This window comes from Vanacampus margaritifer, chromosome 17 (assembly GCF_051991255.1).
Source record: "Vanacampus margaritifer isolate UIUO_Vmar chromosome 17, RoL_Vmar_1.0, whole genome shotgun sequence".
NCBI lineage: Eukaryota > Metazoa > Chordata > Actinopteri > Syngnathiformes > Syngnathidae > Vanacampus > Vanacampus margaritifer.
In genome coordinates this window covers 18641422-18666586 of record NC_135448.1, presented here as the reverse complement: position 1 = coordinate 18666586, position 25165 = coordinate 18641422, and the positions used below count along the sequence as shown (strand labels likewise).

The window sequence follows — 25165 nt, the reverse complement described above, 5'->3', positions numbered from 1 at the left end:
CTCCTCGCCGCTCTAGGCCATTAACGCTGCGTTGCTACTTTCCTGCCGCATGTTCAAAGAAATTGTCACGTGACGTCCGGATCTCTATTGGGTAAATCCCTACAGTAGGCCCTGGTACTAAATGCATGGTCCGCCACTGAATACAGCAATACAGTTCTGTCTCTATGTTTATAAGAGCTGCAAAATTTCCGTTTTATTCAATTACTCCTGCAGCTACTACATTGAAATTCTGCATCAACAATATGGTGGAGGAGCCAATATCAATTTAGCCATGTTTCGACCGGAGAGTCCGTTTACAGAAGCCCAGACGAACGATGCTGTCAATGAGGTCCAACATATTTTGGTGGAGTCAGAGATGTTTGATGAGGAGCAGGTAGGTGGAGGTTACTCTCATTTCTTAAAAAGTGGGCCCCTGTGAGTACAACACCTGTTGGTGGCATCTTCTAGATGCTTACCTTGGAGTCATGGCCCAGAAGTGCTAATGGTGTCAAAGAAGTTCAGAAAGTGAGCATCAATAGCAGCTGCGTTGGCCTTCAGTGTGGAAGCATCTACTTCCGCCTGCAGTACGAAGGAGCAATCACTGGTAACTTAGATGTACTGTCAGATCCTACCAGGCACACACTTATTGTGGAGAATCTTCATTCGTTTTCATTTTTAATTAAAAAATCCCAATGATACACATTGTAATGAATGAACCTGAATCCCTTTAGGTCAGATCGCTGTAAGCGCCACTGCAGCTGTGGTGGAGAGAGCCTTGAACAGCCTGTGGTCGATCAAACCCGACTCAGTCCAAGTCGTCAGGACCGAGGACGCTGATGGAGTTCATTTCACCATCACCTTCAATTCCGACAGAGGTGAAAAGATGGTGATCTTATTGTCTTTCTCCAAGAGTTGCACTGGACTTATGTCAACACGACTTCAGCAGAACCTCATCCTGTTTTTGACTCACAGGCGACTTCAAACCTTTCTACTTTGAGATTCATGACCAGTCCACCAACATTACAATTTACGAGGTGACCAAAGGCAGGAGCAACATGGCAACGTTTACCTTGCTCTGGGGAGGCATTGCTTCAAAACCCATTCCATACAACGCTAGTAGTTTAGAGGTCAGTTCCGGGATTATTTCCAAACTGTGTTCATGCTCAGAGCAAACCTAACGGGCATTTTGTGGGACTATGGCCAGGTTCAGTCAGCTTTGGAGGATCTGATGAAGGCCGAGTGTCCTGTTGAGATTCTCGCTGAGGAAGGAAGAGATGTGATTTTCTTCAAGGATTATGAAGATGACAACTACATGGTTAGTGAAGTGACGAGATGGTGGAATAATCATGTAGTCAGATTTAGATTTTCCAACAACCTAGACTGATTCTTGCGTTGAGCAGTTTGGCAACGACAGAGGGAACCCCGTGAGAAATGGTTTCTGTGGCTTGTGGTCGCTGGAAAACGCAAAGGTTCTTTTCAAGAGAAGTTACACCCAAGATTCCGGCGCCAGATATGGGGAAATTTCCCTGAACCAATATCCAATGGTAAATCTGCTTTATTTGTTTCTGCACAGATGAGATGATTATTTGGATTAAAACAACATTGTTCCCTTTCCTTCCAGCTCTGCTTTGCACACAAGGGAATGCTAAAAGATCAAATTAGGGTCAAGTTCACGTATAAGGACACTGTAGGCAGAATTGTGACACAAACTGCAAATATCAACGTATCCTTTACCAAAGGCCACACGTCAGTAAAGAGAACATCCAGTAAATTTATATTAGTCTAGACTTGAGATGATGACTTGGTTTATTTCTGCAAAGGTGGAGTTACAAGTGTGTGGACCTGCACACGGCTCTGCAAACAGAATACGAAGGAAGTGCCTACACTGTTGAGGAAATTTACTTGGACAAAGATGACTCTGGGGAAGATTTCTATGTGGATGCTGTTTACATTGGCAAGACGCGTACCACCCAGGAAGAGCAAGGTAAGCAGCCCCGGTTTTAGGTGACTGCTTTGAGAACGACCCTATTCTGTTGCCTGAAAATGATACAAATGTATTCATGTGATTTTCCCCATAGCTGTTCCCCACAAGAGGAGACCGCCACCATTTGAGAACTCTGGTCGTGCTTTCCAGGAGATCTCTGTCATGAAAAAGACAAAGTCAAATGCTTCATTGATCTGCTATGAGATCACAGCCACACCATTGGACTGTGCTTTTGGCTTCCCTCTCATAGACATCGGCTTCCTGGAGGTAATTCATCAAAAGATCTCCTATAAGAAATAAACTATTGTTTTTTCGTAAAATGTCATAGTAGCATCTCAGCCTTGGTTGAATATTTTTCCTTTCCGTCTATTTCAAGATGTCGAACAGTAGCGACGACATGAACGAGTTTCAGGAAGGGGCAGCAAGGATCACCGTCACTCGCACGCACAGAGCCACCCCATCAGTAAATGGCACTTTCGACCTGGAGATGCATGGACAGCGTATTGAAGGTAGCCCAGCTGGACTTGAAACACCACCACAGTCACCAAATGATAGTTAAGTTAAATGGAAGCAACTGAACACTTCTTTGTTGAAAACATTTGGTCATTAATCCAAAAAGCTTCTTTAGTTTTAGGTGTGGAGTCCCCTTATTTACACTATGTTTCTGATGTGTGTCTCTGGGTGTGGCCACATAAAAGTTGAACCGGTTCTTTGGAGAAGCATGTGGTTGACCAGCGCTTGTTCTCAGGCTTGTCGGTGGACATCAGTGCAGAGGGCCTGAAGTACTATCTGGAGGGAATCGCTGGCATGGGCGTGGTTGATGTCAAATACACTGGAACATGCAGGAGGCCCAAGTGGGTGGTCGAGTGGCTGACACAACCAGGAGATCAGCCTTTGCTGCAGTTTGATGGTTCTTCGCTTGAGGGCAACAACGTGGTTATCCGGGCCCAGGAGAGAAAGAAAGGAGGACAGATGATATCGAGTTTGACGGGAGACTTCTTCCGTGTCGGCGAGACCAAACCGCAGGTATGATTCCACACTTTAGATAACCACCTCTTATAGTCTTCTAAATATGGCATGGCGAGTCCAGTTTGGATCACAGGCATTTTGTGTCTATAGGTGATCTTAAAATTGTAGGACAATCACTGTTGGCGGATATTCCCTTCCACTGTAGTCCCACTTCTGATGTATAATGCCTTCCTCGATGAGTTCCAAATCCAAACCTTTTTTCATGCAAACTCTTTGACATTCTCACAGGTGGAGGTTTACATCAACGGCATTCCCTCAAAGTGTTCCGGAGACTGTGGCTTTGAATGGTCAGAGGAGAAGACACCAACAGTGAGCGGAATCAGTCCATCTGAAGGTGATTTGTTCATTCTTTTATCACCAGAAAATGGCATTCACATCCTAGTTGAAACTTGGTGTTGGATGCTTTGATTGTGGGACTTGAGGGTGGTAGGTTTACAGCTGTGAGCGCCAGTTCATACTGCTGATTAACATGCCTGACCTTACCAGGATCCATTGGACTAGGGACCCTTTTGACGGTAACCGGCACTGGTTTCAGCAATGAAAGTGCCTCCATCATGGTGGGAGAAGCCCAGTGTGTGGTTGAAGAAGTCTCAGGTGCATTCAGAAACCATTTAATCTAGTGAAACTCAATGAAACGAAGCTAACCAAGAGGGTTTTTGTCGCAGTCAACCGATTGGTGTGCCGACTGGGAAGCTCTGCCGCCGGTACCTTTCCCGTGTGGATCAACTTCCCCTCCCTGGGTCGTCCTCGCTTTGTGGGCGGTAGCGTTCTCAACTTCACCTACCAGCTCATTGTCTCCTCCTTCTCTCCTGCATCTGGGAGCGCTGCAGGTAAAGCTCAAATCGTGATACGACTCACACAGCCAGAGATGGCAAAAGAATAAGTACAAATAGAAGTAGTAGGCTTAACCGTTTTTTTCGTGCGTGTCTCCCAGGAGGAACTGTTTTGACCGTGGCGGGCTTCGGCTTTAGTTGGGAGACCAGTGTCACTGTCGGTGGCGCAGTGTGCGAGGTGGTCCATGCGAGTCCCACGGAGCTCAAATGCAGAACGCCAGCAGTGAGTTTCCATGTTGAAAAACTAAAATGTCACGAATGTTCATAAATTTTGGTGTAAAAATCATTTAAACGGTTTACCTGGTTGCCCTGTGTAGCTTCAGGGGAAGCGTCACATATCGCACATTTCAGAAACCGTCACAGTGTCAATTTGGTGCTAATCCACATTATGATTTGAACAACTTTAAGAATGTGATTTTTTTTCATTTTCTTACAGGATTAATTTTATCTTAATTTTGCAATTTTCATGAATATTAGACATACACAATAGCCATTTTGTGTCTTAAAAAAATTGCTTTTGATTCCACATCATGATTTGTTTATTGTCATCATGATTACTTCTGCACTTAAGTTAACTCATTTGCTCCCAAATGTTTTTCCCCCCACGTTTTTATGCTAGAGCATACAGAAAGCTTTGATGCAGTCTCTGACCTGAAGAGGTCGCTTAAAACAATGGCAGTTATTACAAAAAACGGCTAGCAGGTGGCAGCAGAGTATAAGAGCTCAACCAGGTCCATGTTGCAAAAGAGCTCTTTTCCACACTGTTTTAAACAGATTTGTGAATAATAATGAAACTTAGCTATATTGTAATGCTAATTGCTGCAAAACGGAAATTGATAGAAATAACCCTGATGAAAGAAGAGACTCTAATCTATCTTTTGGTAGGTTCCATGTTTTTCTAGTAATAGAACACAACATTCTGTGGGCCTTGCTAAATCAGTCAAAATCCAATAAGACAGCTGGGAGTGAAGGGGGTTGGGTCGGTGAAAATGGCTGGGAGTGAATGATTTAAAATGGACAAAAACGGTGTTTACCCACTGTAGTTCTCAGAGCCTCAAATGTATCATCTCACTTGCATGGTTCAGGGGAGTGCGGGCTCACAGATGGTCACAGTGAGCGTGGGCAGCATGAGCGAGAACGCAAATGACACCTTCAACTTCGACCTCACCTTGACACCTCAGATCACCGACCTGAGTCCTGCCAAGACCACCGTGTTTGGTAAGGGCGCCTAGTGTGCTAATTCACATGCATCCTGACCAAATATGCATTTGTGGTAACACTATCATTGGAATGTGAGAAGTCATGAACCATATTGTGATGCCCCCTAAAAGTCAATCCATGCGCTCACAAGGGCAGGTGAGTTTTGCTTTACAGCAGAAAAACAGACGTGGTGCTGTTTTGTACTCGTAAAAATCCCATGCTGTTCTAATTATGCACGTTAAAAGGCAAACGAGTGAACAATTTAATTTACAGTTGTGTGTGTTTACAGTTGTGCAGTTACTATGTTTCATAGTTTAAATGTTTTATTGAATCTAAATTATTTTGAAATGTTAGATTTATTCTTTATTATAATATTGTGTGTGTGTATATATATATATATATATATATATATATATATATATATATATATAATCTTATTTGGGTAAGTTGCATTCCAATAACATATCTAATCAAATTGAGGAAAGCTAAATAGAGTTTTTAATTAAAAGGGAATAATAAAACACAATTCCAAGTCCATAATGTAATGTGGTAGTTGGGTGGTTCAGCAGGTGAGTCAGGTGAGTCAATTCAAAATCATTTAGTCTGCTGTGTCTCCCATTGTTGTTCACTATCACTGAGGAGACTCTTATTAACCATCTACAGCAATTATAAACCTGAGCAGGTAAACAAACGCCCAAAAGGAAGAGCGTCTTATCTCTCACGCTTCATTTACTGTTTTTTTACATAACATTGTCACATGTTTTTTCCATCACCAAGCACCTCACATTTGCAACGTGTAATTACACACAATGGCAACAATAGCTTAGTGATTTCAATTGCAAAGCTGGCAATTATTTGAGTGACAGGAGCGACAGGTTAGTGGAAAATAGCTCACGTGCGTGTTGGGTTATTTTCTCAGGACGTCGCGTCCTCACTGTGGTAGGGTCGAACTTGGGCGAGCCAGCCAATGACAGCAAAGTGTACGTGGGCAAGATGGAGTGCATAATCGAGCAGTGGACGTCCACAAACGTCACCTGCCTGCTGCCTGTGTTGCCACCCGGCCTGCACGAGTTGCATGTCCAAGTTGGGAACAAGGGTTACCCCCAGACCAGGTACCCCATAAAAGTATTATGAAAATTGTACAAAATGCAATTTTTAAAAAGCAGTTCTTAAAGGTGACTAAAAAGTTAAATTACATTATTTCACATTTTGATTTTCAAGCCTGGCAAATACTGTTCGTTTGGATTTTGTTTTGTTTTTTTCTTGGTTTCCATAGCTTGAACGCCAGCATAGAGTACGTCCTAGAAGTCTACAGCATATCCCCAACAACAGGCTCACTGATGGGAGGAACCCAGCTCACAATTTCGGGATCCGGTTTCAGCCAAAACGTCTCTGATAACAAAGTCTATTTTGGTAAGCAATGTGATTTCCCACATAATGCAACTGATGCCTGAATTTTTGATATAATTATTATTATTCTTAAAGAAAAATAATATGCACCAGCTTTCATTGACCCCTGGAGAGTGCTTTAGTTTATGTCATTTTTTTCCTCAAATTAAAGTCCGCAACTCGGACATTATGCAACTCTAGGGTCCAAGATATATTTTCCCATTATGTCACACTGTTTTCATGTACGTGTGTGACAGGCAAATCTGAATGCAAGGTGCAGGCAGCCTCGGAAAATGAGCTGCACTGCTTTCTGCAGTCACAAGAGGAGACCCACATTGTTACCAACCAGGGGCTGCACGGTAGGTTTGCTTTCCCTTTGTTCACATGTGAAGTGGGATGTCAAACACAACTGGATTCACTTTCAGAAAAGTGCTTTGAGCAAGGAAACCGTCACCTTCTGCTTATGTCACACGCGTGTTTTTTCTCCCATATTTATGGATTGTACGGAGTCACAGACATGACATTGGGAAATAGGAGTAACATGCATGTGTAATGCAGTGATTGAACTTAAGAATTCGACTTTTCTACTATACTGTAGAGTTCCCCCTTTTTGGGGGTCAATAAACCTCCAAACAAATCAAAAATGTTCCAATACAAGAAGACTGTAAAGCCCAGACTGTTTTGACAACAAAGTGTGTTGTAGTAACTTTACATGTGTTTAAAGCATGTATGAGGTATACAACTATAAAAACTGTATTAAAAAAAAAAAAAATAATAATAATTTCCCATGTCATGTCTGGGGTTCCCCAAAACTGCTGCGCTAATAATAATAATAATAATAACTCATTACATTTGGAAGTGCCTTTCAAGACCCTCAAGGACACTGTACAACGGTTTTAAAAAATTAGCTCTAAAACAACAATACTGTATCATCTATCTGCATGTCTTACCAACACTTGTCTCCATGTTGTTCAGTTCACGGTCAGGGGTACTCTTGGGATCCCCCTTCTATTACCGTGGAGGTCGGAGATCAAGTGCTGTGGAGGTGGGCGGTACCAATGTTCCAAAATACTTTCCGTTTCGGTGTCCACCACGTGCCCAGTCCCGGTGGCGCCATTGACGACGATGACATGCTGTTCTCCAGTGGAGAGCCAAAGCCTGGGAATGGTAGAGAATGCAGTTTCTTTAATAAACACCCCTGACATGCACACACCTTGGTGCACCCCTTAACTCATACACCATGATCCCCCAATGCATCCTTCTGAAATAGTCTAAACAAACTCTGCACCCATAGCCCAAGCAGCCCCAGGGGTGGGCGCACCACAGTTTACTGCTGTAATATAATACTAATCCACTATACGTAGTACATCACATCACCCCCAGCGTGGTGAGCCTTACACTGTTGGATCTAAAAAGTAAATTGTACTTACAAATAAGGACCTGACAAATTTGTTCTCTCCCTGCAGGCTACTTCAGCTACCGTTTCACCATTCCCGGTGTGTATTACTACAGCAGCGGGTATATCGATGAGAACAACAAGTTGGAGTTACGGGGCACCGTGAGAGTGGAGCCCCGGGTCACGAGCAGCAAAGATGTTAACGTCCGAGTCAGGGGGGTGGACGCCCTACACATGCCAGGCAGTACGACGTTATCTATTATCCCAAATCATATGTACAGTACAGCAACTGACATACTCACCATATGTTTATATTAATAAACAAAGTTGGTAACTCATTCAGTCCCAGCCATTTTCACAGAAACAAACCCATTCGCTCTTGGCTGTTTTACTGAATTTTGACTGATTTTGAAAAGCCCACAGAATATTGTGCTCTATTGCTGTAAAAACATGGAACCTACCAAAAGAAAGATTCGAGGAAAAAAAAACATATATTTGTATCCATTTCCGTTCTGCAGCAATTTAGAATATAGCTAACTTTCATCACTATTCACAAGCCTGTTAAAAAGAGCTTGTTGCAACATGGCCCTGGTTGATCTCTTATACTCTGCTGCCACCTGCTGGATATTTTTGTAAGAACAACCATTGCTTTAAGCAACCCCTTCAGGTCAAAAGCTGCATCAAAGCCTTCAGTATGCTTTAGCATATAAAAACTTTTATTTTTATTTTATTTTTAAATGGATAAATACGTTTTGGGGAGTGCAGGACAATGTATTAAAAACGTATTTATATGTTTTTGGGTTTGAATGAGTTAATAAATCATTCATTAGGATAGAAAAACAGCTTGCTAGGTCTTCAGTCTTCTTTGTTGTGCGCGGGCAGAATGGCATCGCATCTCCAACTCAACACACGAGTGCGTCGCCACGCCAGATTGCAATCAGACCAACACATCATCCAACAGCCTTTCCTTCAGCGCATCTGCTTGCTCAACCCCGAAAGTCAACTCCATCTGGCCCAACCAGGGCTCATACCACCAGGTCATCCACATCCAGGGAGGAGGCTTCAGCAATGTGACCTGCGCCACAGAGGTTTGTGGCATTTTACAAATTGACTTTCCTCATTCCTCGACTGTAGAACCCAGTTTGATGTGCTCCAGAGTTTGACGCCCCAATGAAGCATTTTGCTTGCTGACATGCACCCATGCTGTGCAGGTGACAGTCTCGGATGAGCCCTGCCACGTCATCAACAGTACCCAGTCGGAGATCTTCTGCAAGCTGAGCGCAAACAACAATCTACCAATCGGCGTCCGTTTACCTATAGGCGTTAGAGTCAACAACTTGGGCAGCGCTTGCATCGCAGTGGCTAAGGAGGAAGAGCGCCGCTTTGTCATTTTGCCAGTTATCGACTCGGTATGGCCCTCTGAAGGAAGCTCCACCGGCCATACCCGGCTATCCATCCAAGGGTCCGGTTTCTCAGAGGGACGTTTGACCGTTGCTGGAGAACCATGTTCTGTGGTGTCAGTGAATAACACCCTGGTGGTCTGTGACAGCACCCCTTCCCAGCCACATGACGGTGATGTAATCTTCCATCGGGGAAGTATCCAAAGTTCCTGTTCTTCAGACTGCTCCTTCCTGTACACATCATCAGACATTCCAAAAGTCATAGCCGTTTCGCCTGACAGCATCAGCGATGTCACCAACGTCACCATCTCTGGCGCAGGGTTTGGCTCCGATGTCAAGGATGTCACTGTTTTCGCTGATAACATCGAGTTGCAAGTCACCACTGTTGTTGACACAGCCATTACGGCAATGATCGAAGCTCTCCCTGCGGGCGAGCATGGCATTCAAGTGATTGTGAGAAGTAAAGGCTTGGCGTCCGGGAATGTCACCCTGACCAGCCAGGCTCAAGCCACCCTGAGCCCCAGTGAGGGCAGCCTGGAAGGGGGCACCAGGCTTCAGGTCACTGGCAACGGCTTCCTCCCGGGGAACACCAGCGTGATGATTGGCAGCAAATGGTGCGAGATTGAGGAGGTGACACCTGGTAGCCTTAGGTGCCAAATGCCTCCTCACGACGAGGGACTAGTGTTAGTCAACATCCAGGTCTTAGACGTGGAATATCCTCCTCTTAATTTCACCTACTCTGCAGGCCAGACCCCCATCCTCAACTCCATCAGTCCTGCTACTGGTGAGCACCCTGTTCTTGAAGATCTAGCTGTTAAAACCTCTGGCATTTTACCCCTTTTACTTATTTCATCATAGGTTCTAGCGGTTCAGCAATCACACTAAATGGGTCCGGCTTTGGCAACAACACAATGCAGGTGACTGTGACGGTGAACAGCGTGACATGCGACATACTCACGCTAACGGACATCCAAGTGGAGTGCACCGTTGGGGACAACCCAGGGGGGGAGTACCTGGTTATGCTGTACCATCACATCAAAGGTTACGCTCAGTCAAACGTCACATTCAATTATGAACTGACGATCGCCAGTGTACAGCCCAACGAAGGTAAGCATTCAATGTAGGAACGACTGATGTAAATCATGAAGCACTGACTTGGCTGTTTCGCCTGCTCTCCAGGCAGTTTTGGTGGTGGCGCAGAGCTGACTATCCAGGGTTCGGGCTTTGACCCACTCAACTCCATGGTGATGATCTGCAATGAGAAATGTGATATTGATAGAGAAGCGTCCACATCCACACACCTCTACTGCCTATCTCCGCTCAATAATGGTATGACAGTCACTCGCCTATTTAACAATTCGTGCAACGTTATTAGGTACACCATTTGGTAGTGAGTGAGCTGCAGCCTATCCTATCAAAATTGACTCTGGGCGAGAGGTGGGGTGTATTGGCTGCCCCTAATATGAAACAATATAAGTACCAGGGTTATTAATTTAGGTACCGATACCAGACATATTTCATGGTATCAGTACTCGCGACGGATATCGATACTGGTATTGGTCCCGCTCTTGTGGCCGTTTTTTGGTCAGGAACTAAAAGTTGAACGACTAAAACGAAGGACATTTTTGCTATTAATAATAGTTTTAGTTAGTTTTGTAAACATAAAATGTAGTATCAGTTAGTTTTCGTTTTTTTAAAAAGCATTTTCGTTTTATTTTATTTCATCAACGAAATTGTTTTGTGAATTGTATTTTTTTCGTTAGTTTTCGTTAACTGCAGATAAAGGCAGGATTTTTGCAACTGAAGCCCTTTCTAAATTACACCAGTGCCTCAGGTAGTGTTTTTCTTAACAAGCATTTTTTTCCATTAGCTTGTTTTGTCAGCAGCTCATCCATTGATGTGCATTTATCCGCTAATCTTTGCTAAGAATGTGACAGCGCTGGTTCTCTGAGAGTCTCGACAAATACTCCATTGTTTAACAGACTGCAGAAATGCAGTCTGCCTTGAAAGTGACAATAAAGCACCACGGATGAGGACACATTCTTCTCATTCGTTTTTTATTCAGGCACCGACTCGGAGGTGAGCTGCACGGTGGCTTTATTTAACCCACTGGATGCCGTCAACGTGTCGGCCGGCTTCACTTACAAGACGCAGCTCACGCCCGTGATCACGGAGGTGTCGCCGCGGCGGGGAGGCACTGCCGGAGGCACCACTCTCACCATCAGCGGCTCAGGTTTCAGGTGCAGCCAAGGGAACAGTCCCTATACATGTAACACACGTATAACACAATGGCAGAAAACATACAGATGAATGATGTCTTCATCTTAAATTCATCACATGCTATAAAATTTCTCAAAGCAGAATTTTGGATGCAGCTCTAGTGCCTTTATTCAACAAATACACTAGAACACAATACTTATAGTGATCTTCTGTTTTCACCAAATGACAACCTTGTGTGTCGCAGTACCGACTTGAATGAAGTCAACGTGACCATCGCGGGCTCTGTGTGCGACGTCCAGTCGGCTAACGACACGCAAATTGTGTGCATCACTGGCGCCCAGCGTCAGTCCCAGGAGACTACGGTGCAAGTCGGCATCAGAGGCCAGGGCATCGCCAAGACGGTACCTTGTGTTCTTATTTGAGCCACTAAGAACAAGAGGGGGATAACTCAATGTTTGTAATTTGCAATTTGTCAAAACTGGAACTAAACATCACTTTAGTTCAGCATGAATCAAAAAAAAAGCCATGCCTTTCCTCTATCACAGGTAGGTCTGGAATGCAACATCATCCATTATTTGTCTTTTGCTTTAGGACAACGCCTATTACTTTTACATTGATGTGTGGTCGTCCAAATACACATGGGGTGGACTGTCTCCACCAGAAACCGGCTCATTTGCCATTGTCACCAAAGGACAGACCATACTCTTGGACACCAGCACCCCTGTGCTCAAAATGCTTCTAATCCAAGGTGACGAAAAAAGGAATTCATCCACTAGTAGCGGTTTCAAACATGTTTTCATGGTTGCCCTCTGCGTTGGAAGTCAGATCTGGACAGTCATGGACCAGAATACTTCTTGCTAGGACTAAAGTAGCTGCTTGTCTGAGTTCAGGTGGCATGCTGGTGTTCGACGAGGCCGACATTGAGCTGCAGGCAGAAAACATCCTCATCACCGACGGCGGGCGGTTGCAGGTAGGCCTGGAGGAGGCACCGTTCCAGCACAAAGCCATCATTACTCTGCACGGACACCTACGCTCGCCCGAACTTCCTGTGTACGGCGCCAAGACGCTAGCCATCAGAGAGGGCATCCTAGATCTGCACGGTAGGCAAACAAAACAGTGGACGGGGAGCCTCTGCTGTTCCTGAGATTTTTTGAGTTTCAAGTCCAACTGTACTACGAAACTTATTTTTCTTCTGTTCCTTAAGGTAAACATGTTCCAGTTGTCTGGACACACCTGGCCCAGACAGCAGAAAAAAACTCCTCCCTGCTGACCCTGATGAAGGCGGTGACGTGGGAAGTGGGAGATGAGATCGTCATTGCCTCTACCGGTCACAGGTAGATGTTGGCACTCTTTACTTTTCGGCTGTCAGCACAAAAATCGGTAAAAAATATTAATTTTCTTTAAGAAAAAAAATAAGGCTTCAAGCTGTTAATTGCCATTACTATTTGAATTTTACTGTCAATCTAATCATAAAACAAAAAGAATGATGGTGCACTTAACCAAATTATTTGTCTTTAGGAGAGTCTGGTAGCTTAATACTAACACACAAGCCAAAACTGCAACTTACTGAGCCTTACTGTATATCTGAATGTTTAGTATTATACTGTATATACATGCTGTCTTACACTGCCATCTGGTGGTGAAGGCGCACATACAAGGGGCCCCAATGCAGAAAAACAAAAAAATATGTTTTGTTCTTGATTGCATTTCAGTTTGTGCCCAAATCCAAGAGTTGAATCAGAATCTTTTTTCATAAGTACCTGTACTTCTACGTAAACATAGCGAAAGTCCTTACACTTTTGTCACTTCTACTTAAATGTAATCTGTCAATCAAAGGGTATCAAAAACTCGACTTTGACTCCCTGTTTGATTCCAGGCACAGTCAGAGAGAGAACGAAGTGAAGATCATTGCGGGCGTGTCGGCCAATGGCAAGACAATCACCCTGACCGAACCCCTTAAGTACTCCCACCTCGGGATATCCGTCACCCTGCCCGATGGCACATCCTTTGAGGCTCGGGCGGAAGTGGGTCTGTTGACTAGGAACGTGGTGGTGCGAGGCTCCCAAAGCATAGACTGGCAGGAGAAGATCGAGGCCTGCCCAGCTGGTTTCAACACAGGTATTGTTTTGATCCGGCGGCAGAGTGTGTCGAATGAGAAGAATTTGTCATGAAACTGATGACTGCGTGCAGGTGAGTTCAGCACCCAAACATGCTTCCAAGGAAAATTTGGGGAGGAGATGGGCAGCGATGAGTTTGGTGTCGGCATCATGTTCCATGCCCCCCGACCGAGCGAGGGTCTCGTTGTTGGCAGGTTGACCTATGTTGAGGTACATTCTTTACTCACGACTGCAACCCCACTGTATCATGGAAGTCTGAGCTTTATAGCAATCGCCTTTCTAAAGGTTATTACAACCTTTTACGTTGCTATAAACGCTCTACAGTACAAAGAAATGCAGCAAAATGTCGACACAGTGATGCCATGACTTACGAGTTTAATTTGTTCCGAAACACTCACACCATGTAATTTTTATTTTTTTAAACTTAAGATGTATATAAAATTAGGAACATGCTTGTACTCTGATTGGCTGCTGGCATCATCACAAACAAAATACTTTACTTTTGAATGAAGGCTTTTGGTAATGAGCCAAAGTGTAGGAGGAAGATCCTGACAACGAACAAACCCCTCGTGATTATTCTATTGTCACTTCACTTTCTTCTGACGCAAACGAAGGAAACTTTTGTAATGTACATCTAAGGCAGTGTTTCCCCAACCTTCACCTTCTGACATGGTTTGGTTCTTCCGCACAGATCTACCACGCAGGACAGGCCTTCAGGTTGGGACGCTACCCCATTCATTGGCATCTGATGGGACATCTCCAATACAAATCATATGTCCGCGGTTGTTCCATCCACAAGTCGTTTAACAGGGCCGTGACAATCCACAACACCCACCAGCTCCTGGTGGAGCACAATGTCATCTTCAACATCATGGGCGGTGCCTTCTTCATTGAAGACGGTATCGAAACGGAGAACATCCTGCAGTACAACCTGGCTGTGTTTGTCAGGCAGAGCAGCAGCCTGCTCAACGACGACATCACCCCCGCCGCCTACTGGGTCACCAATCCCAACAACATTATCCAACACAACGCAGCGGCAGGAGGCACCCACTTTGGCTTCTGGTATCGCATGCACGAACACCCCGACGGACCCTCCTACGACCCGAACGTCTGCCAGAAGAGGGTTCCGCTCGGGGAGTTCCGCAACAACACGGTACACTCTCAAGGATGGTTCGGCCTCTGGATCTTTCAGGACTTTTTCCCCATGAAGGGCGGCAGTTGCACTTCCACTATGCCTGAACCTGCTATCTTTCGGAGCCTCACCACCTGGAACTGTGAGAAAGGAGCCGAGTGGGTCAACGTCGGCGCTGTGCAGTTTGCTGATTTCCTTGCGGTTAATAACGAGAAAGCCGGGCTCGAAGGCAAACTGATCCTTCCATGGGCAGTAACCAGCTTCGGGGAGGACGGTGGAGCGGGGGTGTTCAACTCCACCATCGTAGGTCATGTAGACGAGCTCGGCCTGGGCGCAGACTACTGTACAAATCGAGGCGTCATCACACCATTCGCTGACGGCATGAGCGTTGCCGGCACAAAATTCTTGAACTTTGACCGTGACTCATGCGCAGCTATCGGGCTGACATCGATCGCCGGGACATGCGTGGATCGCTGTGGTGGCTGGGCTGTCCGCTTAAGTGGGCTTCAGTTTGTGAACTCAACCAACAAGGTCGCCTTCAGGTGGGAGCACGAGGCGGTGCTGGTGGACATGGACGGCTCCCTCACAGGTATTCTCATCCTAGCCCAGCAATACGTTACTGAAGAGAATCTTTTGAAGGACTTATTGATAAACTTCATGCCAATTGAGCCACTGAGAACTACTTGTCATTTCAAAGTCAAGCGCAGAAACAGCTTTATGGCCTTTATTTCATCTTAAAAATAGAACTATATCCTCTAAAAAATAAAATTAGCCCAAAAACTTGGCTTTATTCCTGTAATACTTCCATCTATTCATTTTCTTAAACGCTTATTGCTCACCAGAGCCGCCCGCATCCTGTAATACACCTTTTGTTAAAACAACTGCTCATGCAAGGATTATAATTTTATTTGATTACATCACACATTATCAGCGCTTCAAATAGGCCCAAAGTTTTTTTTCCTTCTAAAATTGTTTTAGTATGTTTTATTGGCATGCCAGTCCCCTTCCGTAGCTATGCACTTTTTAAAATGACAAGAAAAAATTATTGCAAGTTGTTCTGCTGACCCCATTTTGAGAGCCACTGATTAGGTAGATATTCGGGTCAACTTTGTGATTGTTCTTTGACATGGTATTCACATTGTTTTCCAGGCAATATCAACCATAAAGTCCTTCCGATGAGCAACCTGCTTGACCCGGCACACTGCTCCCTGAGCGCCGAGTTTAGCTTGGTATTCCCTGGAGCTGTTTGCGACCAAACAGTCAATTTTCATCGCGTGGGGCTCAACAATCCCACGCCGTATTCTCTTCACTCCAAGGATCTCATATTCACCAACTCACATGGTATTTACATTACGCGGTCTAGCTGCTCTTGATAATGTATTTCAGCTTACCGGTATATTTAAAATTTTACTTTTTTTTTGCATATACAGCAAAATAAGTTATGAGTAATAAAATACATGATAAGTCAGCCTACCTGCATGTTTTCTGTAACTTTTGTAAAGTGAGCTGTTAAAAAAAAAAAAAAAAACAGTTAAGATCTTAAGAATACGCATATTATCTATATTTATGAAAATATTTTGTGTGAAGTGTTGCCTAGCTCAATGACAAAGATTTTCCATAGACATGCAAACAGAAATTAGCAGACGTGGCGAAATGTTCACATGAAAAAACAAACTTCATTGATCATTTATATTCATTCTTTAAGATGCTACAGCAGACATTTCCCGAAAAAAATTTACCATCAGTTTACTGAGTTTGTCATATGGCACATATTTTGTGCCCGCTCAGTGCTAAAACCTACAGGGCTTCTCCATCGAAATGCTAACAGACATTAGCTTTGAAGCGGTTACATTATACATTGTGTTAACTTTGTCTACCAAACACCACAAAGATATCGAATAATGATGTTTTTTCCCCCCTTAAGGCAACACTGTGATCCCGTACTTGAGAAAGAGATTGACCCACAATTTTGGCTGGATGGTCATACTGCCTACCAGCCTCACGTACAAAATGCACTTTGATAAGGCAGACCAACTCACAAACATCAGCTACAGTGCAACTTTCTATGGCTTTGAGGTACACTTTTTTTCCCCCCACCAAAAGTCTGACATGATGTTGAAATTGTGTTGTGCGTTGACTCACCAGCAGTCTCTCCGTCTCGCAGTCAGATCAGTTTGTGATCATCCACCACAACTTCAGCCAGAATCCAAACATGGTCCGAATCCTGGATGAAAGGAACGCCTCATCGTCGCCGCTCAGCTTCGGTGCTAACCACAATGGTGACTGGTACCTTGACAATAACAACCTCTTTTATATGGGTGAGGCCCGCTTTTTTGTTTTTTTTAATTTTCAAATGTTAACAGCCGTGTACACATGTACCAGTTTTTAACTAAACCATCTAAACCAATTTGAAGACCTCCACGTGATGAGGAAAAACATATCGCAAGATAATCACTTAAATCACCATTGCGTTTATTCATTCAGTGTCAGGAAAGACGAGCCAGCGCAAGCGCCGCAGCAGCGTGGATCGTTCCTCAGTGGACGTAGCAGTGAACTTCAAGGTCTACCGTTGCTTTTTCGAAAACTGCATCCCGCCGCCGCCCACCACCATCACCACCGCCCCGCTGCCCACCCATCGCCCAGATGACTTCATGTACAGTAACATTTAACACATCCAAGTTACGTAATAGTCATGTTTTATAAGAGTCTGTGTGCTTTTGCAGTCTGTGGTCCAACACATCATTCTGGCAGGGTTCAGCTGAAAATGGCTTCACTACACCAACAGAGGGCGCTGATGTTTTCATCCCGCCAGGTAGTGTTTAATTCTTGTAGAAATATTTGCAGATTCTAAAATTCATGGGAGTGTCTGGCTCTGGTGACCATTGAAAGGAAAAGCCAAAAATCGCAACAACATTCAGTTGGATGTGTGGTTGAAAATCCAAAGTCCAACAATTTACTTCATCCATCCACAGGAATGTGGGTGCTTTTGGACAGGAACACCCCTCCCCTAAACAAACTGATAATCATGGGAGTCCTGGAGGTCCCACAACCAGCCAACAGCTCGTCCAGTCGTCTGGCTCGGGCCGTGCCACATAACCACATCGTCGTCATCAATGCCGTCTACATCTCTGTTCAGGTAGAGGTCAAAGCTGCAGTCTTTCATATGACTATAAAGAGGGAGCTGCATGTTGACAGAAGTGATATGTGCTTGTGTTCCAGGGCGGCAGGCTGTTGGCAGGCTGGGAGGACGAACCCTACAATGGAGATCTGCACATCAGATTGAGGGGGAACCACAGCACCCCTGACCTGCTTCTGCCAAACGGGCCCAATCAGGGATCTAAGGTTTTGGGTGTGTTTGGCACCCTGGAGCTCTATGGACAACCGCACAGCGTTTATCATACCAAACTTGCCACCACGGCTAACGCCGGGTCTAGCAGACTCACCCTGGTGGAGGCTGTCGACTGGAAGGTCCATCTCATTTTTTTTTAAGATTCATTTTCAGTTGGTTCGTCTTCAAGTTGTTACAGTTACTCATGTATGCTTGTGTGCACAGGCTGGAGACGAGGTGGTCATCTCCACCACCAGCTACAACGTCTGGGAGACGGAGAAGCGAGAGATAGACGTCGTTTCCGACAATGGCCTTGTGCTCACCTTGACCCATGCTCTGAGCCACACTCATGTCGGTTGGTTGTATTCACTTTTTAATAATAATTATACTCCTTAAAAAGAGGCAGAAGTTGTGAAAAGGGACGTCTTGTCAGGTTTGCGTGGGGGGTTGAGGGAAGCAAGGGAGAGCAGAAGGTGGCCACGGCAGGACCCGCACCGCTGGAACATGAAGACCAGAAAGCAGATGCAACAGGATCCACTCCGCCGGGACACGAACACCAGAAGGCAGCCGCAACAGGATCCGCTGCGCCAGAACACGAAGACCAGAAGGTGGTCGCAACAGGATACGGGCCGCCCTTGCACAAAGAGCAGATGGCGGCCGCAGCAAGGTCTGTGTCACCAGAACACGAAGAGCAGAAGGTGGCCGCAGCAAGGTCCGTGTCACCGGAACACGAAGAGCAGAAGGCGGCCGCAGCAAGGTCCGCACCGCCAGAACACGAAGAGCAGAAGGCGACCAGAGCAGGATCCATGCCCTCAGAACACGAAGAACAAAAAGGTAGCCACAGGAGGATCCACGCCGCCAAATCAGAAATAAGAGCTTGAGACTGCAGTGGCCGAGGAGCGGGCGCTTGAGCTTGAGGCTAAAACTGCCCCAAACAATGTTCAGTCACCAGTCACACCTGGCAACAATAAATATCCGCATGCGAATACACCCAGAGACATAAAATTTAAATTGGAGAAGCATTTTGGATGAAAGGTGAAACCTCTTAAACTACCAAGAAGAATCCAGTTGCCTCCATTCAACTTTGGCCAGTTACCATGACTTAAATGACTGAGAAGCTCCAGACATTTTAAAGGCTTGTATACTCACCTCCAAAAATATTGAAGTAATTAGATCAATGCCCTTGTTTCATGTGAACAAAAATATTACAATGGCTGTGATTTGTTGCCTATCTGTCAATTTCATTAATTGGGCGCCGACTGTCCATGCTTAGATATGGGTTTTGCCTCTATTTACCGTACCAGGTGAGATTCACTCCATCGAGGGAACATCACGGTTGTACAAGCTGGCAGCAGACGTCGGCCTGCTGACCAGAAATATCAAGATCATCGGTGAAGAATACGCAGAGATGATGACAGAATCGTTTGGGGCCCGATTGCTGGTCGGCGCCTTCTCCTCAGGAGGAATCGACTTCCGAGGTAAGAGGTAAAAATATGTGCCAGTGTGTGGGGCTACATGTATTGTGACTCAGTTGTCTAACTGTTCTTCTAGGCAAGGCTCAACTTCGGAACGTAGAGTTCTTCCAGTCTGGTCAGGAAGGCTGGACTGATGAATATGACCCGCGATATTCGGTTGCCTTCTTAGGCCTGGGACAGGTATGTCCAGACGTCAAGCATTTCATTAGGTACAATTGCTGAGTGTATTTAAAAGGGGACTCTGATGTCTTCCAGGCCAACGACTCGTCTATTCAGGGCTGCTCCTTCCACAACGGTTTCTCGCCCGCCATTGGTGTGTTCGAAACTGATGATCTGGCTATCGACGACAACGTCATCCACCACACTGTGGGCGAGGGTAAACATTTTACTCTGTTGAGCTGCTTTAGTTTTACTTTCACAGAATCTAAAGCTAAAGGTTTTTCATGGTGGTGGTCCAGGAATCAGAGTGTGGGGAAACAGGATTACACTGAGGAGGAACCTGGTCACCATGACTTTGTGGCCTGGATCATACCAGGACCGAAGGGAACAATTCTACTATGACCAAACCGCCGGCATAAAGGTCAGTCCAAAATGCCAAATGCCTTTAAAATGTAAATTTTTACCATGAAAGTGAATGAATTCTTAAGAAATTTATTAATTGTATGGTCACAAGAATTTTTGGGGCAAATTTGTTTGAAAAAATCCAAACAAAAATCACCCTGACTACAGTAGTTTGCTTATTCTTGGTGTCAGGTGAACGAGGGGACAGACGTGGTCATGCAGCACAACATCGTGGCGGGTTACGAGCGAGTCGGTTTCCGCATTGATGGAGAGTCGTGTGTGGGTAAGGCCTTTTTTTTTTTCCAATATATACATTTATGTACAAACATCCTCTGAGAGGTGACGCAAACTTGTGCAGGTTCATCCAACGGGAAAGAAGCCTGGTCTCACAATGAGGCTCATGGCGGCCTTTACGGTGTCTTTATGAACCGCGACGGACTACCCAGGTGCTCGCTAATCCGTGACTTCTTTGTCTGGAGAAACTTCGACTACGGAATCTACTTCCAGGTAGGAACTCACCTTCTCTCGTTGTTAGGGTTGATTTGGATTTTTTTTCTTGTTTTAACTCTTGTATTAACGGAGCCACTTAAAATTAAAGTGGACTAACTCCATCTTTGTCATTTGGTAGTAGATTGATTTCAAGTTCTATTTCGTCCCTCGTCAACCACCAGATGGCGGTGTTGAACAGCACAGAAAATGCCTTTGTGCACGTGCAGACATGAATGTATACCAAATCGACACATAGTCATTGTCTCCCGGGTGATCCATTTGGTATGCATAAAAGGCCATGGAACCCGGAAGACAGTCTCTCAAACTTTCTCGCGCATTTGACTTGCTCTTGCTTTGAATACCGCTGTTCTTCTCGTCCGTCTCTGGAGGCCTGTGATCGTGTCGATCGGGGCTGCGGGTTTATTTCCTCCGCCCTCCTTCGGCCGCGACGTGCTTTGTGTTTTCTGGACGCGTATTGTTGATCTACATTGCGAGGTGAGGCGCACTTCCCTTCACCTTTGCTATTGCTGACGGAACTCCTTGTTGTGCTGCCGTTATTCATCAAACGCACTCGCGGGACTGAGACAGGTGAGCCGCCAGGTGAAAGCAGCTGTGACCACCCTGCGTAGAATCACAGTCGTGCAAATATATTCCAATCACACAGGCCGCCGGTGAAAAATCAACAGCAGCAGCCGGCGAGCGAGTTGCATCCGTTGAGTGGGTGGGGGAGTCTGACAGCCCCGCGTGTTTTCGTTGGCACTCTGATGGGGCGGGGGTCACACTTGGCCCAACGCCGCTTTTGTCCCCAAAGTTTTGTCTGGCTCCCAAGTTAACCGTCCTATTCGTCTTGCTCATTTTGCCCCCCACCCCAGTTGGTGGACGGGGATGTCGATCTGAGCCTTTTTTGCCGTGTGAGGGCTCTCTGCCCTTATGTTGGTGCTAAAGCCTGCTTCCATAAGTCCACTCAGCTCTTTGTGTCTTACGATGGCCCTGCTAAAGGCGCTGCTCTCTCTAAGCAACGTCAGTCTCATTGGATCCGGGATGTGATTTGGCTGTTGTACCGGATCTCTGGTCGTCCCCCGCCTCCTGCTGTGCGCAGTCATTCTACTAGAGGTGTTTGTACGTCTCGGGCCGTTCTGAAGGGCGTACCCTTGGAGGACGTCTGTGCTGCTGCGTCCTGGTCATTCTATGGCTACAACAAAATCTCTGGGATTTACGACTCATATTCCTGATTGCCTCCCAGACCATCATGAGCATCACGGTGTCCAATGTGACCTTGGTGGACAACGGCATGGGCATCATGCCCATGATCTACGGACCACCCTCACTGTCCCACCAATATGCTGACAAGAAGGTCCGCGTGGAGGTAAGACTTCAACAGCGGCTCTCTTTTTATATGCTTGCCACACCTTTTCTTACCCTCAGCTTTTTTTCCCCAGAATGCCGTGGTGGTTGGCGGAAGCCCCCACTTCAACTGCTCTGACACGCTCGATGCCAACGACTTCAACACAATCAGTAGCAGCATCCATCGAGCACCCAGGCCCGTCAAGGGTAACAAATTATATATATTATCTTAATATATAAATGACAAACTAAATTGTCACATTTGATGCAATTATAAAAGTACATTTATTTCTTGAATTAAATATGTCAAACTAAATTACAAAATGACATAGAATTTTTATATGCAGTATGTAATAATGTATATATATTTAGTTTTAAAGGAGTATATTGAAATTGTGAATTTCTTTACAATTAATCAAATTAAATGTTTAAATTAACAAATTACAGAAGTAAAATAAATGACTTACCGGTAAGCCAAATAATTCAAAATGGGTCAGTGATCTCCTTTGTGCTGGTTCCAGGTGGCAAATCGGGAATCTGCTGGCCGTCTTTTGCGTCCGCACACAACAACGCTCCGGTGAAACCCTTTCCCGGCAACGTCAACTACAACGCTATCAAGGGCCTGATGGAAGTGGCGGGTGAGTTGCAAAAACGCCCGAAGCTTGACCATACTTGCCTATTTTGGGTTGTGAAAAACAGGGAGATTTTTTTCATCTGCGTATTGATCGGCCCACTTGCTATTGGGGGGTTGTTATTTGACGGACATCCAGCCATCACTATTCGTGATTAGTCAACTGGCTGGAAAATGACTGCGTTTGCCAGTCAATGTGTCAAATAATTCCCCACAATGTGAACTGTGAACTTCGCTGTCAAAATATGGAGATTAGCGGGAGAAATGACTGATCGGGAGACATGCGGGAGATAGGGTTGGAATTCGGGAGTCTCCTGCCTGAATCGGGAGACTTGGCTAGTATGTATGACGCATATCGGGAGCGTATCCTCATTCCTCACAAGTCCGCCGTCGCGCTCCCTCATCCAGATTCGACGTTCGTGGGATTCGGCAGCGCATGCTCGGGCCAGACCAACGTGATGTTCATGACCAACCCTTTCAACGAGGACCTGCAGCACCCCGTGCATGTTTTCAACCTGACTACCGTTAACAGCACCAAGGACGGGCGAGTCTTCATACACAGGCCCAATCTCAGGTAAAACAAAAAGACAAAAACAAAAAGATGTTTGTGTCAACATGGTCAAATGTATGACGGTGCATCCCAGAGGGGAATAACATTCTGAGAAAAAAAAAAATCACAAATTTGCCACTTTATAAAGAAACCCACGCAGCGTAGTTAGTCTTATGTGAGGATTCGTCAGTGGTTACAAAATGAATATAAAATGAAAAGGCAGGATGGAGACAGATTCATTATTAATTTAAACTTTACTCGTTATACACAGTAGCTAGAGCAAAAACACTTCCTGATCCCCTATCAGATGACTAACACTAATCAACTTAACTACTTGTACAAAAAAAAAATATATATATATATATATATATATATATATATATATATATATATATATATATATATATATATATATATATATATATATATATATATATATATATATATATATATATATATATATATATATATATATATATATATATATATATATGAATGTGTAAATAATAATTCTAGAAACATAAATGTACAAGTAAATATACATTTTACAAATAAACTTAAAAGCTTTTGATCCTCAGGGTGTGGACCTTCGCAAAGCGCAATGCTTCAAACATCATATGGTTAATTTCTGCTAAAGCAATTATCATCTCCTTATTTGAAAAAACCCGACCGAAAAGTATTGGCACAAACATCCGAGTAGTACGCTACGTGTATTTTTGTTAAGTATCTGCGTTTTTTTTCTCAGAATATTTAGACCACCACCCCGAAAAAATATTATATATATACGTGGCTCTAATACACCCTCGTAGGAATGGAATTTCTGGAGGCTTTTTCATTTTTAATGTTATGTGTGCATGTGTGTCAGCAAAGTGAACCCGGCCGACTGCGTGGATATGGATTGCGACGCCAAGAAGAAGACTTTGCTGTGTGACCGGGACGGTTCCTTCCTGTTGGCGGCAGGCTGCGTGGTGCCGCAGTCTGAGTTCGAGTGGAACGGGGACCCCAGGAGGGGGCTGGGCGACTACCGCATCCCCAAGGTCATGCTGACCCACCTTAACGGCTCCCGCATCCCCGTGGAACAGATCGCCCCGAATAAAGGTAAACCAGCGAGCACCGAATAAATGTAATTTAATTTGGAATGAATTCAATTAAATAAAATGTGTAAATATTTGTAAATGATATGAGGTTTGTAAACTAAATGAGAAAATGATTTACATTTGTACATTTGTCGATGAGCAGACTTCCTGACTTACTTTTCGGCGTCTTCTTTGTCATCAGGCGTGATCCGATCCAACTGCACGTACGTGAGCGCCTGGCAGGCGTACGAATGTTACGCGCTCAACTACAGGATGCTCGTCATCGAAAGTCTGGACAGCGACACGGAGACCCGACGTCTCAGCCCGGTGGCGGTGCTGAGCGAAGGCTACGTCGATCTCATCAACGGTGCAAGCGCCACGATGTTTACCTGAATCATATTGGACATAAAAATGACAGGGTTTTGTGACCGAATAGAAAAATAAGACAGACAAAATAAATCAGTTCAACGTGACACACAGTACAACTCAATTAAAAAAATGTAATATTTTCGGAAATGGGCTTCTGACGGTGAATCTCCCCAACACACACACACACACACACACACACACACACACACACACACACACACACACACGCAGGTTTGCCTCTGTGTATTATGAGGACATTTTTTCCAAACCTGTTTAATTGTGTATTACGGGGACACCCCTTTCCGCTAATGCCAGAGAGATGGGACTTGCACCCCAAATTTTTTTTTGGGGTCGTCCAGGGAAATTTCACTTCAAAACTTGAAAAAACTCAACGCACAAAAAAAAGAAAAACCTGAAAAAACAGTAATTATGAGGACATAGATAATGAGCTAAATAAGCCACGCCCATGGCAAAAATGGTAATTATGAGGACCAACTCACATTACAAGGACAAAGTTTACACAACACACAGCAACCATGTCACTGAAGTGACTTGAAAGTTCTGGCATTCTGGCGTTACACAAACTGAAATGACATTGATGTGTAATGACTTACCTGATATAAGGTCGCATTGTTGTGCATAACAATACTGTGAAATGCAAAG

General features: G+C 44.8%; 2 protein-coding genes across 7 annotated transcripts in view; one reads left to right on the top strand and one right to left on the bottom strand.

The window, feature by feature from the left end:
- The window catches only part of LOC144037002 (fibrocystin-L-like), a 43298-nt gene that overhangs the window by 5543 nt on the left and 12590 nt on the right, over positions 1–25165 (top strand). Inside the window, exons 16-68 of one of the 2 annotated variants that reach the window (XM_077548087.1) lie at positions 214–373; positions 448–583; positions 711–854; positions 952–1106; positions 1184–1294; positions 1380–1523; positions 1601–1725; positions 1800–1963; positions 2058–2230; positions 2340–2472; positions 2712–2989; positions 3221–3326; positions 3479–3586; positions 3658–3822; positions 3927–4048; positions 4911–5043; positions 5945–6137; positions 6302–6438; positions 6672–6773; positions 7390–7581; positions 7881–8054; positions 8693–8898; positions 9022–9994; positions 10069–10317; positions 10390–10539; positions 11276–11450; positions 11675–11831; positions 12022–12178; positions 12321–12530; positions 12635–12764; positions 13307–13548; positions 13621–13757; positions 14239–15268; positions 15829–16020; positions 16604–16755; positions 16844–16997; positions 17164–17332; positions 17403–17491; positions 17652–17815; positions 17899–18147; positions 18233–18362; positions 19312–19485; positions 19559–19662; positions 19738–19858; positions 19941–20062; positions 20236–20326; positions 20402–20550; positions 21776–21898; positions 21972–22083; positions 22398–22514; positions 22916–23081; positions 23923–24155; positions 24336–24500. In XM_077548087.1, the coding sequence (XP_077404213.1) occupies positions 214–373; positions 448–583; positions 711–854; positions 952–1106; positions 1184–1294; positions 1380–1523; positions 1601–1725; positions 1800–1963; positions 2058–2230; positions 2340–2472; positions 2712–2989; positions 3221–3326; positions 3479–3586; positions 3658–3822; positions 3927–4048; positions 4911–5043; positions 5945–6137; positions 6302–6438; positions 6672–6773; positions 7390–7581; positions 7881–8054; positions 8693–8898; positions 9022–9994; positions 10069–10317; positions 10390–10539; positions 11276–11450; positions 11675–11831; positions 12022–12178; positions 12321–12530; positions 12635–12764; positions 13307–13548; positions 13621–13757; positions 14239–15268; positions 15829–16020; positions 16604–16755; positions 16844–16997; positions 17164–17332; positions 17403–17491; positions 17652–17815; positions 17899–18147; positions 18233–18362; positions 19312–19485; positions 19559–19662; positions 19738–19858; positions 19941–20062; positions 20236–20326; positions 20402–20550; positions 21776–21898; positions 21972–22083; positions 22398–22514; positions 22916–23081; positions 23923–24155; positions 24336–24500 (9947 nt within the window). Of the gene's footprint in view, positions 1–213; positions 374–447; positions 584–710; positions 866–951; positions 1107–1183; positions 1295–1379; positions 1524–1600; positions 1726–1799; positions 1964–2057; positions 2231–2339; positions 2473–2711; positions 2990–3220; positions 3327–3478; positions 3587–3657; positions 3823–3926; positions 4049–4910; positions 5044–5944; positions 6138–6301; positions 6439–6671; positions 6774–7389; positions 7582–7880; positions 8055–8692; positions 8899–9021; positions 9995–10068; positions 10318–10389; positions 10540–11275; positions 11451–11674; positions 11832–12021; positions 12179–12320; positions 12531–12634; positions 12765–13306; positions 13549–13620; positions 13758–14238; positions 15269–15828; positions 16021–16603; positions 16756–16843; positions 16998–17163; positions 17333–17402; positions 17492–17651; positions 17816–17898; positions 18148–18232; positions 18363–19311; positions 19486–19558; positions 19663–19737; positions 19859–19940; positions 20063–20235; positions 20327–20401; positions 20551–21775; positions 21899–21971; positions 22084–22397; positions 22515–22915; positions 23082–23922; positions 24156–24335; positions 24501–25165 lie in introns of those variants that run through there. The other variant, XM_077548088.1, reaches the window with a different exon arrangement.
- The window catches only part of nudcd1 (NudC domain containing 1), a 55682-nt gene that overhangs the window by 21421 nt on the left and 9096 nt on the right, over positions 1–25165 (bottom strand). For 2 of the 5 annotated variants that reach the window (XM_077548095.1, XM_077548094.1), the window contains exons 1-5: positions 16154–22921; positions 11661–11856; positions 11356–11471; positions 10366–10462; positions 7365–7572 (exon numbers count right to left, since the gene is read on the bottom strand). Coding sequence is in view for 4 of the 5 variants with exons in the window: in XM_077548094.1 (XP_077404220.1) it covers positions 7365–7380 (16 nt within the window). In the remaining variant the exon portion in view is untranslated. Of the gene's footprint in view, positions 1–7364; positions 8854–10365; positions 10463–11355; positions 11472–11660; positions 11857–16153; positions 22922–24310; positions 24523–25165 lie in introns of those variants that run through there. The other 3 variants (XM_077548098.1, XM_077548093.1, XM_077548097.1) reach the window with 3 other exon arrangements.